Raw genomic sequence first — 20,873 nt, forward strand, 5'->3', positions numbered from 1 at the left:
GTGATGTCCTTAGGTTGGTTAGGTTTAAGTAGTTCTTAGTTCTAGGGGACTGGTGACCTCAGACGTTAAGTCCCATAGTGCTCAGAACCATATTAATCATCTGTTGATACCTTGACTGCACAAACTTGTATGTTGCAGAGAACTGTGATCATGGCTACAGTGTCTGGATCATGAAGATGATACTGGGCTCTGGAAGAAAACTGCCCACCCATAAGTTGAGTAGTTACAGGATGAGCAAGTATCAATGCAAAGAAATTGGTTGATATGTAGCCCATTGGAAAAATCTGCTGCACCTTTCTGTATTATGTTTCCGCATACATCTTGGACCCTGTCTAGTGGCTGTATCTAGCTCGACAGCCACAACAAAATACCTCTTCCAGTGGCCTGAATGGGCCTCTACTTTCAACAACAGTCAACCGAATAATGAGGTTTGGGCAGCCAACCCTTCAAATCACTACTCTAAAGCTGAAAATTGCCTCTGACTATGCATCAGATCTTTTTTCCCAGAAACGTGCATCTTGTTTGCATTTAACTTCTGCTCGTATTTGATGAGTTGACTCCCAGGCTGCCACAATAGCAAGATCAGGAGGCATATGGAACCAGTAAACATCTCCGAGGTCCCACAATGGCAACTGCTAGTATGCAGGTGGAGTTAATTCTTGCACTTGCGTAAAATTTACGTTTTTAATTGTTAGACTTCGGTTATGTCTGTTTAGTTTTTGGATCTGCAAAACAATTCTGTTTCACTGTCTCTCAGGAGGACACTGGACTTTATATATGGATTTAGAAAATCATTCCCAGAGCCAACCTGTGCATTGAGACTATTGGTCATACTTGCCATATGCTGACAACTTCTTTTGTGTTATGCATAGGTAGTTTCTATCTGTGCCCTCTTTTGTGATTGTTGCTGCTCTGCAATCCACAACTGGAAGTTTCTTAGCTACACTCAGGGTCTGAAACAATCCACTGTCCAAACACAGGAATATGTAAAGGAACCTCACTGTAGTTTCTCTATTTTGTAACCTGGTAGGAATGAGTTTTCATCTTTGTCACCATAAGCTCTCAGTAAGTGTGGACATTACAGGATGCAGATAGTTACAAATTATTGCAAGTGTATTTGAGCAGTTATTTAGTAATGATTCAGTTATTTATATATATCTTTCAATTAATTTAAAAATGGGAATTACAGAAGTGTCCAATTCCACCAGTCTGCTTTGACCCATGACATCATCAATACGGCGGAAATGGCTATTCTAAGCATTTCATATCCTTTCTTTCAGGAGTGCTAGTTCTGCAAGTTCGCAGGAGAGCTTCTGTAAAGTTTGGAAGGTAGGAGACGAGGTACTGGCAGAAGTAAAGCTGTGAGTACCGGGCATGAGTCGTGCTTCGGCAGCTCAGTTGGTAGAGCACTTGCCCGCGAAAGGCAAAGGTCCCGAGTTCGAGTCTCGGTCGGGCACACAGTTTTAATCTGCCAGGAAGTTTCATATCAGCGCACACTCCGCTGCAGAGTGAAAATCTCATTCTGGACAAGTAACATTGTTTTACAGTGGTGAGCCTGATACCTATTCGTTCATTATAGCTTCAGCTAACACAGTAATAAGCTGTGTTGTCACATGTTCAAGTGAGCAGCAGTAATACAAAGTAAACAGGAAGCTAGGTGGGAAAAAATTACAATGCAAAAAAAAGGGGGGGGAGAGAGAGAGAGAGAGAGAGAGAGAGAGAGAGAGAGAGAGAGAGAGAGATTCTGAGCTGTCAGCTGAATTCCACAATGAGGCAGTTATCTAAGAGGTAATAAAGAGCCCATGCAACTGTGCTGTTTAATGATTTGAGTGGGTCATTACTGTGGAGTAACACTTGCGTGTGGCAGCAGAGATAAAGTGTGTTTAATTAAAGTGATTTAGCTCATATAACGTTAGTTTATTTTATCTTTGTTTAATTAAACTAAGATGAAACTACAATTTTCTTCATACGTGTTTACATTGGTAACATAAAGACAGCTATTCTTAACATGTGTGTGAAGTGCTCCATGCCCAGGTTCGTGTTATGTAAGACAGTATGCTTGCTCGAGGGTTAAGATAATCTTTAACTAGCAGTTGTTTGGTTCAGGTGAACACATGTTCATGAGCCATGTGTTCTTAAGTGATTGCTGCTGTTCATGGTGATGGGATGTTCAAGAATTTGGAGAGAAGAATATTGGCTGGATTCCTGGGTTGTGAAACAAATAAGTCACCTGGTACAGATGGAATCCCAGTTCAGTGTTACAAAGGGTGTTCTATGGTATTGGCCCAGCTTACATTTATCGTGAATCTGTCACCCAGCACAAAGTCACAAGTGGCTGGAAGAAAGCACAGGTGACTCCTAAGAAGGGTAAAAGGAACAGGCTTGCAAAATTACAGATCAATATTCTTAACATGGTTTGCGGCAGAGTTCTTAAACGTATTCTCAGTTAAAATTTAATAAATTTCCTGGAGACAGAAAATCTTCAGCCCACAAAATAGTACAGGTTTAGAAAACATCACTCGTACGAAACTCAGCTTTCCCTTGGGTCATTCCATGTCATACCAACACAGGAAAGTGTAATTTACAACCTGAATGTCTCCAATTTTTATCAGATTTTGTGTGTTCACTGCACGTGAGGAGAGAATGAAGAATACGAAGTTTCGAATTGTAGCACAAGTACAGCAAAAATAATGACCACCTGAATTTCTAAAAATGTGCAGAAAATTCAACAAACACTGCTGACAAAATTGGCTTTTACCTCTGTTGTAATAGACGTAGACCTGTGAATCAGGTAATTTTGCAAAGAGCTAAGAACAGGCTTTCAAATGATGCCAGTCTTCGCCATATGCAAATGATGTACATAATTAATTAGGTCAGTGACCTTGATGTTGGATATCTCAAAATATCTCACCTTCAGAATTTAAAAAAATAACATTTTTTGCTTCATGTTGTACTAGACAACATAGTAAAAAATCAAGTTGGGATGATGATTGGATTAGGAGATATATAGCTAAGTAATATAACAAATCAATACAAATTGAATGCAGACTGCAACAGGATGACATAAAGCACTGAAAAACATGTTACCTGTTAAATACATTGGTTGACACCAACGCACAGTAAGGTAGCAATATGAAGGGTCCAATAGTAAGCATTTGTAATAGGCAGAGTGCGCATGTGGATGGTTGATATGATCAGTAGCATAATGATAGACCACAAAGTATGTGATACATGTAGGAAAAGATTGACACCGAAACAAGGGTCTGTAGTAATATGGTTGCATTAAATTATAGTCTGGCATTCCTTGAGACGTCACTATTGGAAAAGAAGAGGCAGAGAGAAAATACATGCACAGAAAAAGTTCAAGAAAGTTCCAAAGTAAATACGGGAAAATGCAGAGGGTCAAACAAATGTGGAATCAGAAATAATAATGCAATTGAAAGAGAAATTCAGTACTAACACCACAAACAGTGAGAAGATCCAAATATTGATGATTCTTCTGAAAAGTTGGAGTATTCAAAGGATTGAAAATGAATGTGGAACCACAAACTATTTAGGAAAGAGTTGACAAATGATGCCTACTGTCAGCACATCCAACACTGTTTTGTTATTATCATTTGTAATACAACACAGCCTAAGTGTTATGTCAGCATGTCAGAACTGCTTACGCATACATTCTTTCATGACATACCTAGGAGTGTTGTATGACAGAAATGGTACTGGTGAAATAACATTCAAACTGTGGGCGTCTGAAAAATTGAATAACTCTTTAAGCACGTCAGTCTTCTGTGGAAGGTTAATTGAAAAACATTGTCAGAAGATTGAAAAAACCTCCTAGTCGCCTTCATTATAGTTACCAAGTGTGAAATTTCAGAAACATCTGAAAGAGACACAAAGAGATACTTGCTGGCAATGAATACATTGTTATATGTGGTTATTGAGATAATTATGCTTTTGTCCTGCATGACAAGGTCCATCCACTGGAACACCGCACAGGCCACCATTCATGCATTTGTTATTTATTGTATGCATCCAGAAACCCATGCAATTGATAAAATTAAATTTATCATTTCAGAAACCTTAAACATGGCACTGTAACTGTTCATCTTCCCAACATCATTTGGTTAACTTCATGATATCCCATTTCCATAAAAAACATAAGTACATTTATTACTTCTCAGAGGGTGCTGCAGCCCAGTACAGGCAACACAAAAAAAGGGGGGGCAAATATATCTTTTTATCAGATTGATTTCAGCATCTGTGCAGAGTGGTATTTCTTTGCCACATCACATGGCAAAGGACCTTGCGATGGTATCACTGGTACCATCAAGAGACTTGCTTCCCCGCCAGTCTGCAGTGCATCTACAACTCTCAGATGACACCCAGGCACTAGTTTGAATGGTGTTCCAAGAACATTACAATGTGTCACTTTCATTACAAAAATTAACAGCATTATGAGCAACATCTCTCCTTCAGGAGTGGTATAGCGCAGATTTGCACATTTACAGATACACACCGGCCATAACAAAATCCAAACAAAGATTTTCTCCAATTCACCATACATCAGAAATGAATGTCTAACACAGGAACAATAAGACTCACTAGGTTTGTTGTATTCATGTACGAAGGGCATTGCTGGCTTGGATGTGTTTTGAATCGTGATGAAGATACCAGTGGGATTACAGTAACTTCTACATCCTTAAGGGCCTTCACCTTTATTTGTATACCACAAGAAACCTGACGTCTGTACTGTGGACAAGAAAGATATTCTTAGAAGGTTGATGTGAGAACAACAGGCCACCAAAAGATGCACAACCAGTGTCGTACAAGGTGTCTCAAACCTTTTGTGTCAAATTAAAACAGGTGATAGCGGATCCACACTCAAGTATATTGGGATAGGAAACTAGTGATGGACATTGTGTATTTATTATGTTACGGACACACACACCGTACACTGCATGGCAACAACATAGCTCGTAGTAATAGTTCAAAGCGATGACCGCCACTTTCAATGCATGTATTGCAACCGTGCATGCTGTTCTGCCACAATCTTGCAAAGATGCCGGATGTCTGTTGTACACTGGAACAGACAATGGGTGATAAGTGTACACCCCTGACCACTAAATGGACATATTGTGCACAGCTTAGGTCATAGCACATGTATCGTGACAACAGCATATATGCACTGTTGCATTAACCTGTGCCACATGCACCCCACTATCCCTGGTGTCAGTCGATCAATCGCATCAGACAGCTTGTGATGTGTCTGTGGTGAGGTGTGTCACTGTGTACATGACACTTAGTCAGATGGAACGTTACTCATCATGAGAGTTGGCAGCCATGCATTTAATGTAAGGTGTGGCAGGACATAGTGCCCGTAAGACACCATGAATGTCACAGAATGCTTTCACAAAAAGCACCACCCTAGCTGGAAGAAGTTAACCTCTGTGGATACCAACTTATGAGAGACAGGATCATTCACACCACAGAGAACAGCCAAGATTACCACCAAAGACATGTTCAGACATGAGACTTTGAGGAGATGGTGTTGGATCGTGTGGCTGACTGCTCAACAACAAGCAACTGTCATCTTGCCTGTGAAACACATGCTTCGAAGAATACTGTGTGGAGAGTACTTGTGGTATAAGTATTACATCCTTATCATAAAGAATTTGTGCAAGCACTGGAATCAACAGATTTTGAGCCCCATGTTCACTCCTGTCAGTGGTTCATCCACTGCAGTGCTGTAGTGCCAAAGTTCAGACAGTTTGTATTGTTCATGAATGAGACTTCATTCAGCCGTGATGGCGTTTTCATCAGCCGAAATGACGATGACTGATGCGACGACAACCTCCACACCACCCACAGTGGTGGCCACCAGCAATGATTCTCTGTCAATGTGTTTGTGAGCATTATGCAAGCTTAGCTAATAGGACCTTATTTGCTACCTCCCCATTTGACTTGTCATGTTACCTGGTGTTCCTGCGAGATGTACCACCACAGTTCTTGGATACTGTATATCATGTTGTCTGCAAAAGGATGTGGTTTCAGCACAGCGGTGCACCAGCCCACTTCAAAGTTAGTGTCTGCGAACACCTGAAAAACATGTGCCTTCATCGTTTGATTGGAAGGAGAGACCCTGTTCCGTGGCTAGCGCAATTGCCTGATCTCACACCTCTGGACTTTTTTCTATGTTGTTACATCAAAACTCCCATAGAAACGGATGAAGACCTGCTGGGTAGGGTCTAAGCTGTCTGTCTCATGGGTCAACACAGACAGGGATCTTTGAGATTGTGCAACAGAACTTCATCCGTAAAGAAGACCGCATATAGGACACTAGTGTAGCCCATTCATGAGTGCAGCTAGTGTGTTTGGGATCCATACCAGGTCCTATTGAAGGAATACACCAAAGCAATTTAGAAGTGGGCTGCTAGATTTGCTACCGGTAGGCTCAAACAAGGAAGATACTTCAGGAACTTGAATGGAAATCCCTGGAGGGAAGATGATGTTCTGTTAGAGGAAACCTTTTGAGAAAATTTAGGCAACTGACATCTGAAGCTGATTGCAGAATGATTTTGCTGCCACCAACATGTGTTTTGCACAAGGGCCACGAAGAGAAATTAGAGCTCGTGTGGAGGCATATAGATAGCCATTTCTCCCTCATTCTATTTGTGAGTGGAACAGGAAAGGAAATGACTAGTAGTAGTACAGTGCACCCCCACTGCCACACACCAGTACATATGTAGATACAGATAGTATGACAAATGTAATAACAGTTATGGGCCTTGGTGGTAAATGGATGTTGAGATAAAATATAATGTAGTGAACAAAGCTTGAAGCTCCTGCTTCACCACAGTTTTGTCTGGCTTGCTGAGACATTAGGACTCTTTCTGGATAAAGACGTTTTCCTTATATTCTTGTGGAACCTCTGTGAATCTTTAAGTGTTCTGTTTAATATTCAGAGTAGCACTAACACACAGTCCAACAACAGAAGATAGGAGTTCTGTTGTCGTTGACATATACCAGAAAAAATCACACCACAAAATGAAAATAGAATGCATATAACTTGTCAGAATGTTCAGAACTGAAAAGAGAGAAGGATCTTTTCCACATCAGGAAGCACTATAGAGGATAGCAAGAACATCCTCATTCGTAACAAGATTCTGAATATTATGCCTGTTAATAGACCCCTTAGCCTTGCCAGGCTATATGATTTATAATTTGCAAAACATTTTGGAGATGGCCACATTCAACAAACTCACTCAACACTTTTAACTGGAGGAATTGTACTGTGACACACTTTGGTGAATTACATTAAAGAAAAGAAACTGAAGTTGAATAATAATAGGAGATGATGGCACCAAAAGTGTGAAAGAGATGGTGAGAAAAGTAAATGAGTAAGTGCAGGAAAGTGTCCTTTGCAACTTACTTACCCTGCCCAATTTGATAAGAGGAAGATGTATGTATTCAAAAGATGTGCCATGCGCACCATACAAATTCATATCTTAAATTCCGGAATGTCAGATGTGTTATTGCAGTTCCATTGTGGAAATGGTATCCAGGAAGAGCAGTCCCTAAATAGAAGTCCTTTCAAGGTAATTAGATGATTTACAGCAAAGGGGATGTTTATTTAATGACAATATTATATTAGGAATAGGTGAATCTCTCTCTCTCTCTCTCTCTCTCTCTCTCTCTCTCTCTCTCTCTCACACACACACACACACACACACACACACACACACACACACACACACACACACCTGCTGTATGTCAGTAGTGCATTTACCCCAAAATTTTCGGGCAATACTGTTTCACTGGCTATTGATTATGGCAGTAGTTAAGATCATGATATGTTGCTTATGGAGGAGAAATGACTTTTTTATCCACAGAAATGTGCATAAATTGCTCTTATGAACATCCTGTTTGGAGCACATGGAATGGATGGAAATCCAAGAAATAAAAACAAAGCAATGAATTCTTTTTGCTTATGCCAAAAATAAATATAAAGCTCTGTAATCTCACATGGGCTTTAAGGGAGACAGTAGCTAAAGATAATGCTTCTGTTTAGACAGAAGTAACAGCAGTCTCCAGAAAGCTGCATATGTAAGTGCACATGCAGGAGCACCCATGACAGTAAGACTATGACCTCTTCTGATCTAGGACCAGGACAAATTGCTAACAATTCAAAGAAAGTAGCTCCAGAGATGCAACATGATGTTATAAAACATAATTTATTAGGATTGCAGTTTGGAGATAATGTTAAGCTCGATATTGCTTTAATCAAAAGTAGCGGGTGGGAAGCCTGCTGCTTCGACTGCGAGGAGAGTGGCTGGCCGCATGGCAGCTTCCAGCAATGGAGAGTGTGACTGACCCCTGGCTTGGTGGTGAGAGCCCTGGAAATGCTGGACGCAGTTCTTGGAAATGTTTGTTGAGATGCCTTGTGACCCCTGGAATCGCTGTGGAACCATGGCAACTCTGGGAACTCTTAAGACTGTTTTGCAAACCTGGAATGGAGGTGTGTCGGCAGCTGCCAGATGTTGCTTTCCTGTCGGCAGTAACAGCTGTGGTTCCCAGTCCACCATTATACCAGGAAATTCATTTGGAAGTGGGCAGTGGGGTGTGGGTGAGGGAGATAGCAGGAACTGAGTGCCCAATGACAGCTTGTTGCTGAGGTTTCTTGTGAAACAGGCAGTTATAAGAGGGCAGAGGCCAAGAGTGGTGTAGTAGATATGGGAGTGAATTGAGTAGTGAAGACAGTGAGTGTTGGTCCAGAGTTGCAGCCAGTAGTGGAATCGTGAAGTGGTGACAGTGGCGTGAGGAGTTGGAAGCAGTCCGGGGAATGAGAGAGCAGTTCAATAAGGACTGGTGGAGAACGGAGAAGCACATTGCTCACTGTCGAAGGTAAAGTGCCTTAGTAAACTGCCTGTAATATCATTTATGGATGAGAGCAAATAATTTTGATTGGTTGAAGACTGGAGGACTAGTTGTTTGTGGGTTTTACTAACTCTCAGGAAGAACTGGAAGTGCCTAAGGGTCTAACAGAGGCTAGTTTAAACCTTATTTGTCATAGTGTAAAAATGGAGCATTTATTAGGCGATACAGAGACTAGAGGAGACCTTACATGTCAAAGTGTAAAAGGGTGGAAACAGTTATTAAAGGGTGTGAATTTATATTGAATATACTTTGAATTTATATTGTCATATCACTCTTTAACAGTTACTTTCTGCACCTCTCTCCACACGTAAGTGTTAAATATCCTATGTGCTGTCCTTCCTTTTTCAGAGTCCACTGTAATCTTTGTGTGATGATGATAGGCCAGGCTTGTGTATAGTGTCTGTGTTTCTGTGTTGGTTTCCTTATGGTTCAACAATCCTTATGAATGGATGCTCGGTCATTGTGATTGTCAGATTCACCACTGATTTCTGTTTAGAACATTTCCTCTTGTCTCATGGAGTGAACCTTTTCTAGTGAGGCTGGCAACCCAAAATAATTAGTTACCATTGTTTGGGGAGAGCTGGTATTAAAAGCTGCCAAGAGCTATTGACTTGATTAAATAGTATACGTAAGGAAGGACATTGCAATGTACATAACAAAAGCTCTCCTCCATCCCAATAAAAGACCCCCAGGAAACAGGACACAGCCAGAGAAAGCAGCATTGGATAGATAATTACAAGTTGTCCCAGTTTGAATGACTCCATTGTGGACCAGGACACACAAGCAGATGAAGTAACGAATAACCCCCCTCCCTATCCCCCTACATTCCCACCTACTCTCCAAAATCCTGCACACAAAAGTACAGAGGTAAAGAGAAGTTTTTTGATATGAGATAAAATATTGCCATGTAATGTGACTAGTTTTGGAGCTCCTGCATCTCCCTCCGAACTAACCTTGAGCCAGTAGCCGCAGAAATCTACACTGATCAGCCAGAACATTATGATGACCTACCTAATAACTGGTATGTCCACCTTTTGCACAGATAAAAGTGGTGACACATCATGGTATGGAAGCAATGAAGCCTTGGTAGGTTGCTGGAGGGAGTTGGCACCACATATACACACACAAGTCACCTGATTCCAGTAAATTCCAGGAATAGGGGCAATGAGCTCTGATACCACATTCAGTCACATTCCAGATGTGTTATATCGAGTTCAGATGTGGAGAGTTGGGGGGGGGGGGCATCACATCAATTGGAAATTGCCACTATCTTCCTCAGATCACTCCATCATATTCCTGGCCTTGTGATATGGCATATTATCTTGTTGAAAAATACTGCTGCCTTCAGGAAACATAATAGTCATGAAGGGGTGTATGTGATCTGCAGCCAGTGTACGATAATCCTCAGTTGTAATTGTGACTTGCCAAACTCCACTGGACCCATGGATGCCCACATGAATGTTCCCCAGAGCATAATGGAACTGCCACCAGCGTGTCTCCATTCCACACTACAGGTGTCGAGTAGCTGTTCCCCTGGAAGACGTCAGTTCACTCTTTCCCGTTGGCATGGTGAAGAAGGTATCAGGATTCATCAGACTTTGCAATGCACTGCCACAGTGCCAAAATATAGTGCCAGTGGAAATGTGCGTATTTTACTCATAGTTGCCAATGTCATGGTGTTAAAATTGGCGCATGCATTGGTTGTCGGCTGCAGAGGCCCATCGTTAGGAGTGTTTGGTGCACTGTGTGTTCAGACGGATTTGTATTCTGCCCAGCATTTAAGTCTGACATTAGTTCCTTGACAGTTCACTGCCTGCCCTGTTTTACCAGTCTGCCCAGGCTACAATGTCTGACATCTGTAATGAGGGGTAGCCACCCAACTCTACGACGTCTGGATGTGGTTTTGCCACATGTTGAAGAAACTCACCACAGCACTCCTCGAGACCCAACAAGTCGTGCAGTTCCCAGAATGCTTGTGCAGAGCCTTTGGGCCATTATAATCTGCCCTTAGTTAAACTCATACAGATCGCACGCCTTCCCCAATCTACACACAGACAGCATGCTCACTGGTACTACATGCACTGTGTGTGTATCTGATTTGCAGTCATTCCTTGCCAGGTGAGACTGTTACCACCTGAACAGGTTTGTATCGATAGTAGGTCCGTGGTCATATTGTTCTGTTTAATCAGTGTATATGCCATCTAAAATTACATTTGTGTCTTATATTTTTGAAGATCTAATCCACTTGATGTAGCTGCTCTTGAAGACATCATTGATCAACCAACATCTCTGCCCTCTCTTCTGGAGACTTCAGTGCTCATCATATGACTGCATATTCATATTCTAGGAATCGTGCTGTCAGGAAGTTTCTCCTGCATAATAAGATCTGCTTTCTGAATACTGGGAAATTGTCACACTTTTTCAGAGTGCAGGAAGTGGCAGACACCCACTGTTCAACCCACTGTTTTTCCAAAAGGGGCAACATTTCCAACACATCACCACTCAAAAGGAGGCTGTGAAAATGGATAATAATCAGAGGCAGAAGGGCACTGTATGTTAATTTGTCATTGTTGAAAGAAGAGAGTGTGTCCACGACGTGATGGATCACATCGCTATAGTGATCCATCAGGCTATAGAAGTGTCAGTTCCAAAGTAGTCAGGAAGGATCCATAGGCTCAAGAGTCCCATGGTGGAATGATGATTGTCAAACTTTAATTATCTTTGCAAAGATAGTAACACAGGCCAAAAGATGAAAACCTAGAAAGGTTAGTGGTGAAATGTGGCTGTCATCTGCAGTGGTAGTACAGACACTTAAAAAAATTGCGTATTTTGATGATGTACACACTTTCATCATTGAGAGTCAGTTGAGATATGTTGTTTGGATTTTAGTTTCTCAAGTTCAGAGTATGTAAACACCTTGCCCAATGTATGACAACAAGATACAAAAAAATAATGGTGTACTCAGTAACTTGAACATTCCACAGGTTTTGATTTTAGTCATTCCAGTATTTTGCTGAATGAGCTTCTGTGGGATTTCAATATGTTTCATGCCTCTTATTATTGTTCCTTCCTATGTATGGTTGCTTGATTGTCAATTATTTTCCCTTCATATGTACTCTTCAACATACATATGGTAGCTTCATTGTCAATGCACAGTTCTATCAGTTGATTCAAACCTGAAATTCCAAGTTCGTGTCCAAGGTGTCATTCAAACAAATGTTGTTGATCAAAGAGACAGTGGCACGGTATTCTGCTTCAGCCATTGGAGTTGCCACAAGATGTTGCTTTCAAGCATTCCAGACAGTGGGTCCTCCTCACATGATAAGAATTCCATTGGTGGACCATCTAGTTGAGATATCACCTCCATAATCAGAGTTAGGGTAGGCAATCAGTGTTGAGCCTCCATCAAAGGATTTATCATACTTCATAGTTCCTTATAGGACCTGAAAAGTGTGTTTCACCATTTTCCAGTGACTTACCTTTGATGCACTACTGTTGTTGTTGTTGTTGTTGTTGTTGTTGTTGTGGTATTCAGTCCTGAGACTGGTTTGATGCAGCTATCCATGCTACTCTATCCTGTGCAAACTTCTTCATCTCCCAGTACCTACTGCAGCCTACATCCTTCTGAATCTGCTTAATGTATTCATCTCTTGGTCTCCCTCTACGATTTTTACCCTCAGGTGTTTCTGGATGACTCATTAATAAATACCTCTCAAAGATGACTCAACCACTTTTCTTAGAAATTTCATTAATGTATGTATTGTGTCTGTTATTTCAGACACGCAGATACATACAAGGCTGAACACTTATGGGAATCGGCAAAATGCCGTGAGCAGCGAAGGTAATGGGCAAGGGACACTAAATTATTAGTGTGTGGATAAGTTGAGAATTTGGGTCTGATGGGGGGGCATGCTAGGGTAGTCCATGCAGTTGCAGTGACCACTGTGTCCGGATGGCGTAGTGGTCAGAGCATCTGCCTAGAAAGCAGAAAACCTGGTTTCGAATCCTGGCCCGGCACAAATTTTCAAATTCCCCCACTGTTTTAAATCAAGCCCACTTGCAGCCAGTGTGTCTAATTCCTTATGACTCATGTCATTAGTGCTCCTTTTTTTTGTAAGAGGTTTAATCAAGATACAACTTTTCATACCTTTTAGCATAAGCATGCACATACGTATAAAAACAGTGTAGGTGCTAATCGCCTGTGTGTTACATACCCTAAACTCCATTGTATCCATCAAGAGTTCATGAAATAGTGGACCTGGTTTATGATAGCATTAAAGCTTTATTAGCAAACACAGTTTTGCATGTTGTCCTTGATGGGGAGACTTTGTTGATGATGTGAAAGTGGTTACTGAAATGTGTATTACGGAAGTTTCACACTTCAGGACAAAAATAAGTGACCCATTGGATAATATCTGAACTCCATGTGGCTTTTTGCAGATTGCAGCAACTCCTCAGAATGTATAATTATATAAAATGTGTCTTGCACTGCTCCATATTGCTACCCATGGAATGAAATTTTAACAGTAGTTGATGAGTGAGAAGGCCCTTCCAGAAGGAGAGAGAGCTGTCTTTTAATAAAAAATAAATAAATAAATAAAATAAAATATGCTGTATATTAGAGTTTTGCCCCGAGGTTGGATTCCTTCACCACCTTGTGTCATCAGTTGACCCAGAATACTTGAAAGATATTACATTTCCAGTTTGGAATCCAAACAAGGAAAGAGTAAAGGTAACCACTCACCATATAGTTGAGGCTGCAAGCAGAGGTGCAATGACAACCTGATTCAATATATAGATATGGCTCATAGTGTATTTCCTGTAATGTGTTGTCAATGGGGCCATATATGTTTCCGATTACAAGGAAATTTTTTTATTAAGTTAATTTGAAGTGCCCACTCGATTGAGTGGTACCAGAATAGTTATGTTTGGTTTATTGACATATGTTGATATGGACAGCAAATTATGAAGAAGCTTGTTGCACACTTTTACATGCCCCCTCTGTAATCATTATAAGTCAGCTGATTTCATGCTGCTCCAGAATGTGTATGGTTGCTGCCAACATTAGCTATGTAACAGTGCTCTGTGCCTTAATGATAAGTAGCCATTGTGAATACAGTGTTGTGCATAGTGATTGTTAATATTATTTACAAAAGTGAGTAAAGATGCTGTACCTGGTCCTCGTAGCAGCTCGCCATCAACTTTCATGACATTTCTGTGATGGGTGAATCTATGACATATTCATTTCTTCTATAAGCTGTAAGGTGGCTGCTCTGAGAGGAGGTGATTAGGCTTGTCTCAGCAGCAAGTGTGCTATGAGCTGATTGCAAGCTTCTACTCCCAGCATCCTCCACCCAGGGTGGATAATAGTTATAAGTAAGTATTACTCCAACAGTTGCTGAGTAGTGCAACTGTATAGCAGTCAGTATGGCATGTGCCTTAACGCAAAATGAGGCAAGTCATCAAAGGAAAACATGACGAAGAAAAGAAATGGTTACTGATCTGCAAGTGATACTGGACACTAGAGCACTTTTTTGACCAGGCTGTTTGCAAAAATGTTCCAGGCTGTATTAATGCTGCAACTGCATGTCTTATTCTTGCTCCCTTTCTAACACGGTCAGTAATGACAAATGATTTGTAAACATTTGTTTGCCACATTTTCCTTGCCCATTGTTCCCTGTCTTGTATGCAGATTCACCTCACATTATCTGCTACTATAATGAAGCAGTGCTAATCAGTTGCTGCTGGAGTACCTCTTATCATCAGTGTTTTGCTACCATTATTGCCACATACTGCCAGAGCGAATATTGTAATAGAGTTAATGGGGACCACTCTTATCAGACTTGTACCTTACATCAAAGACGGGCCCTGTATATGACCTCCATATAATTTGATTAACTGCACTCATTGTACTCAGTGATTCTATCCTAGCAGGCCTGCAATGTGTACTAACAGAGTACAGTGTTGAAACAACAGACTGCTGTTACACCGGATCAGTCTAGTTTCTTATTGCGTGGAACACATTAATTTGTTCACAATTACAACACAGAGCTTTAAGACATTGCCTTTTACATTGCTCTGTCATTGTGCCATGCAAATAACATGCTTCCATGTCTTGTGTTCGAAAATTTTCATTTTTCATTCTCCTGTAGCATATTTTAGATATGCACAGCAATTTTTAATTTGGTGTAAACAGTTGAGTACCTCATCACCCACCTTCCAAACTCCACAGTTCTGTGGCAAAACTAGCAGGACTAGCACTCCTGGAAGAAAGGATACATGGCATAGCCACAACCAAGGGGATATTTCCAAGGTAGGAGATGAGGTACTGGCAGACGCAAAGTTGTGAGGACAGATTGTGAGTTGTGCTTGAGTTGCTCAGTTGATAGAGCACTTGCCTGCAAAAGGCAAAGATCCTGTTAAGTCTTGGTCTGACACACATTTTTAATCTACCAGGAAGTTTAAAGATTAATTTGATTCATTATTCACCTTCTTAATGAATTTACTGTATCCTACACGGAGTTCTACTGGATTCTAAAGGCACAGGAGCATATGTAGTTACCTGGGCATAGTTGCATATTTTGATTCCCAGCTTCTCAAGCATTTAGATACATCTACCAGGGAGATAAAAAATATCCAGGTCATATATAGCTTTCATCTTCTGCTACAAAAGTAAGGGCAGTTGGTTTGTTCTCTTGGACACTGATTCATGTTGGAATCCAGGGAAATATGCAGAGCTGAGTAAACTTAATTTGGACACAGGGTGTCACAACATGCAGTGTAGACCACTCACTGAAGTGTGTGGACAAATGAGTGGGAGTAAACAAGGACAGTGTGAGATCAGTGAAAACTACTACTCTACTATGATAAGTCTCCCTTCAGTCACCTGAACAGCAGTAAGTTGCCGTGAGTGTACATAAAACACTGTTTCTGAAGTTTGGCTTCTATTCAAGCAAGATGATCCATCAGTTGGCAGTGGTTTTGGCATAGTCATTTCAGTATATCACAGTTTAATAAAAAGAATCTTCAGGAAGTGAAGTTCTTAGTTCTGCTGATAGGTGAAGTACAAAAAACTAATGTAGTTTTCAGAACCACTAATTCCCCTACCTTTCTGACCTTCCACAGCCTTATCTCTCTTTCCTCCTTGAAAAATTGTTGAGCAGTTCTGAATGCAATGGTAGTGTCTTGTACTGTTATGTGTTCATCACCAAGTGCATTTTCCTTTTGATACATTTTAATATTGTATGGCATATAGTGAGAATATAACAACTTCAAATGGATTTTAGGTAACAAGATAAGTGAATTGTGTTTGTAGGGAGTTAAATTGTGTTTTCATTCTGTTAAAAACAGTGGTAGCTTGATCAGCTAGCCCACATACATCAACCCTGTTGTTTTAGCTGTACCTCCTTGTTTTGTCATTAATCTCGTAAAATGATAAAATTAAAATTACAGCATTTGATTACATACCTCCATGGAGACACCTATCAGTTATAAAATTCTGTCTTATGCTGTCAAAGCATTACCCCTATAAATCTCCAGGCGTTTCTTCTTCTTCTTCTTCTTCTTCTTCTTCTTCTTCTTCATGGAGGAAATTGCACATCAAATTCTTTTTATTGACATATGGAAGTATTGACCCATGATCATTTGAGGAACCTAAGTAAATTTCCCTTTTCTGTTGGTCCTTCTGATCGCAATAATATGTTTTATTAAGTCATCTCTATCATGACACAAATGTCTGTTAAATGAACACAGTTAATAATTTATTTTCCAAACAATCCAGCTCTAAACTTTGAGTGGCCACATAAAATAGAAGCAGAAAATCTCTTAAAGCTGGATACAGCACTGGTCCGAAACAACTGTTCTTTTCTTGACAAGTTGCTTGATTTAGAGAACAAGTAAATTCAATGCTTAAATTTCATTTTAACACTTTAGCCCCCATCTGCTCTCCATTTGTTATCCTCTTTACTTTAAGCCATGAATGGAAATAGCTTTCATGTAGTAAATCAGTAGTATTTTGGAGTTTCCATTGCTTGCAACCACAATAATAATTGTACATTGGCAAGCCTAACTGCGGTTGGGGGGGGGGGGGGAGGGGGGGGGGGCAGGTGAAGGGAAGAAATGCAACCAAATGATGTAAGGGCACCAAAAATTCATTGAAACAAAAGTGTTTTGAAAACATATGAATTACAGTAAAGTATTATTTCTTTGCAGATGCCCAGTATTTAAATGGTGGTCATGTTTCCTCCTGTCCATTGAAATGATCCTTACAAACAAGGAAAAAGTCAGTTCAGTGTTCCTTGAATATAAATATAAGTTCTAAACAAGAATATAAATATTTATGAAAAAGTTAGATAAAGAGTCCATACTCACCAAAAGTAAGGATTGCGATTGGGCTGCCTGTGACAGATGACTGGATACTTATTCTTGATCGTGATCACTACTTTTGGTGAGTACTACTACTTTATCTGTCTTTGTTGTATTTTGTACATATTTTTTAGGTAAGGCATTGAAGGAAGTTACTACATCATAAAATTTTACAGTCTTTTGGGACATTAAGAACTAACAATTGGGGAGGGTCTTAGGAAACTGGCTGAGACACACATATATGAGAGTACTCCAGTTCCAGTACAAATTGTATATCCCTGCAGATGGCCACTATAACTTGGCTTAAGTGTTGACTGTTGTAGGTATTTTACATTGTGATGTGACAAAATACCCAAAGGGGTTGTGAAAGAATCATATACGGCCCATACAGGCATATATGTTCATAAGGTCATAAAATGGTTAATTGTCTGTACATTATAGAGTTGGAGTCAATTCCACTGTTGGTAGAGAAGTGACCCCCTGTCTACATCAATTAAAATTTGTATTAAATTAATTCTAATCCTGTCCCAAACCCCTCTCATATACAGGCTGTTCATATTTGTGGTTGAAAGTTGGATAAATATAGACTAGGATCTTACCTATTAATTTTTGTTTTAGCCCCATTTTGAATGAAGCTATCAGGTGACACAATGGTAAAGGTACTCATGCTTTGGAGAAATGGGTATCAGTTACTTGTCCACCCACCCTCATTTTAGGTGTTTGTGTGATACCGGACAGGTTGTTAACTTCAAAGACGTCACAACTGATTCCCTTCTCTGCCCTAGTTTAACCAAGGTACATTTTCCCCCATTAGAAATGGGTACAATATTGACAGACCACTAAATTCTGATATAACTTCCTCTTTTTCTGAAAAAGGTCTTAGAGTTTACTTTGTAGTGACTTGTAATATTCACTTAAAAAGGTGTAAGTTATAATGTGCTCATTAAATGATTACCCACACACATTGACAAAAGTAAATGGTATTACACAGAATTGGTCAGTTACAGAGACAGCCAACACTTCATTACAGAAAACAGCAGACACAACTTTTAATACTTTTAAATGCATCACAGATTTTGTAATTTGATACAATCATTTGAAATGCTGTATGTGAGATCTGTATTGTATTGAAAATGTACAGCATTAAAATGAATGACAACTATTTATAAATGTTTGGTGAGAATGATGCAGTGTTTAAGATTAATATTGTCCCTGCAGGTATTCTGCCAAACTTGACATAACACCCAGAAGCACACAACTAATGCGAGCAAAGAAAACTTCAGAGATCATTGTTTAAGATGATAATTATAAAAATAAACCTTGTAAATGCAACTCATATTGCTGCTTTTGCTCAGAAATTGTATACTCTCTTATAATTTGTCAAACAGTGAGTTAGTTATATGTTTCTCTTATTATAATTACAATAATTTCTTATGGTGTCATTCGCAATACTTTTGTTTCTTAAAGCTAGAAACCCAATACTTGTGTAGCCATATGCCATCTAAATAAAAATTTACATAAAATTTCATTAGATCATTTTGTTTGATCCCTGCTGGGCATGGACCTGGTGTAATGTGCACATACCGCATCTTGACCCAAGAGCAATTTGTTGTATATAATAATCAGAATCCACATGAAGCAAGAGATGGAAAAGGGTTTTTGATTAGTTATGCCAGGTTTGAAGAAGAGTGGTAAATTTGGTGGTTAATCATCAGTTTTTACGTTGAGTTATTTGAATGCCTTGTGGCCAATGAATTACTGTGGGAGGAACTGTCCTTGACATCTCCTGTTTAGGACAGTCTTTCATTACTGGAGTCTTGGAAAGTTTTGATCCATTTGTGGTTCACATTTCCACTCTTAAAATAATCACCTGAAGGTAGTTTCATTGGTTGAGGCAGAGGGTACATGTGGTAATCTATAGTTATAAATTATTTACTAAATTATTAATTGGTGATTTACATGCTATTCAAATACAGCAGTGTAGTAATTAATGTGAAATCAACTACTAAGTAATTACTTCTCAGAAATAATATCCAATGCTCCTTGGAGAAACACCGTCACAATTTCATTAAAAGTGATTGTGAATACTAGTAAAGCTAACACTGCATTCTGCGAAATTTTATTGAAATAAATTTTCTGTTTGCGTTTAACATATTAGTTATCTGAGCTCACATTTATGTACTTTTTTTACAGAAATACATTCTTGTAGATATTTGATATTATTTTCTGTTTCTTTATTACATTTCTATAATTTTGTTTGTCTCCAATAAAATTATTCTTTGTCTTTCCTTGTAACAGAAAGTGTGTCTTTCAAACAGTGGTGAGAATTCTCAGATTCATATACGAATTCTACGCTGTTTCACCTCGTGGGTATCTGTCCAGGCCATCACGCTGCCAGATGTGGCTGAAAATATGGTTGTAGCACATGCATTTCATGTGCTTACTAACCATCAGGTGAGACTATTGTATTTGCTTTCGTACTTCTGTGTTGGTAAATTACTCAAGTTTTGAACAGTAAGTTAACATTTACTGAAACAGTAATACTGATATTGATTTTATAAAGTGGAGAATTAGTTATACAAGATGTCATAACACTTCCGTCTTTTTGAGAAGTTCTGTTGAATATACCTTTCTCGCAGTATTCCTCAAGGCAATTGCTCACTTTCAGGTGTTCAGGTGATTGATGCTGGTGATAGCTGACAACTAGCAGATGCTACTGTCCAAACTGGCAGTTTTCTTGTCGATGCCATGTCTGTATGTTGTGCATGCACAGTGGGGTTCCTTTCAAATGGATGATAGCAGTGTGTTGATCCTACCAGTGTTAACAAAGATGTGGCCTCCTGCACTTGTGCAGAGTCACCAGTGTCACTACCGAGCGAGGTGGCGCAGTGGTTAGACACTGGACTCTCATTCGGGAGGACGATGGTTCAATCCCGCGTCCGACCATCCTGATTTAGGTTTTCCGTGATTTCCCTAAATCGCTCCAGGCAAATGCCGGGATGGTTCCTTTCAAAGGGCACGGCCGACTTCCTTCCCCGTTCTTCCCTAATCCGATGAGACCGATGACCTCGCTGTCTGGTCCCCTTCCCCAAACCAACCAACCAACCAGTGTCACTGTGGCTAGGAGCTGAACCAAAATTAGTTCCTTATGTGGCTCCTCCACCATGTTGTGCCGAAGCTAAAATTGGAAATTCTTATCTTGCTGTATTGAGTATGATGTAGAAAGTGCAGGATGCTGTGCTGCACTGAGTTGGAGTCCCAAAACTCTATTGATAAGATAATCATTGTAACCAAGAACCCTACAAAAATTTCCAGTGATTGTCTCACGTCAACATAGTGAAAGACTCACATAGCAACCAGTTTTCGTTTGGCTCCTGATCATCACAGTATCTGGCATCATTGCAATAATCCTAGATGTGAGGAATTACACCCACAAGTTCCTGTTAGAGAGCTCTGGATGTGCAATCATCTTTCTGGAAGCAACTTCATTGCACATAAGGCAACTTGGGAATGGGACCTCTATAAGGGATCTCAACAGTTTGAACATTTATAATTGCTACTTGCCAGCAGTCACA

General features: G+C 39.9%; 1 protein-coding gene across 1 annotated transcript in view; it reads left to right on the plus strand.

The window, feature by feature from the left end:
- LOC126194632 (transportin-3) overlaps positions 1 to 20,873 on the plus strand; it is a 202,484-nt gene that overhangs the window by 3,469 nt on the left and 178,142 nt on the right. The window contains exon 4 of the mRNA XM_049932800.1: positions 19,597 to 19,752. Coding sequence (XP_049788757.1) covers positions 19,597 to 19,752 — 156 coding nt within the window. The remainder of the gene's footprint in view (positions 1 to 19,596; positions 19,753 to 20,873) is intronic.

This window comes from Schistocerca nitens, chromosome 7 (assembly GCF_023898315.1).
Source record: "Schistocerca nitens isolate TAMUIC-IGC-003100 chromosome 7, iqSchNite1.1, whole genome shotgun sequence".
Taxonomy (NCBI): Eukaryota; Metazoa; Arthropoda; class Insecta; order Orthoptera; family Acrididae; genus Schistocerca; species Schistocerca nitens.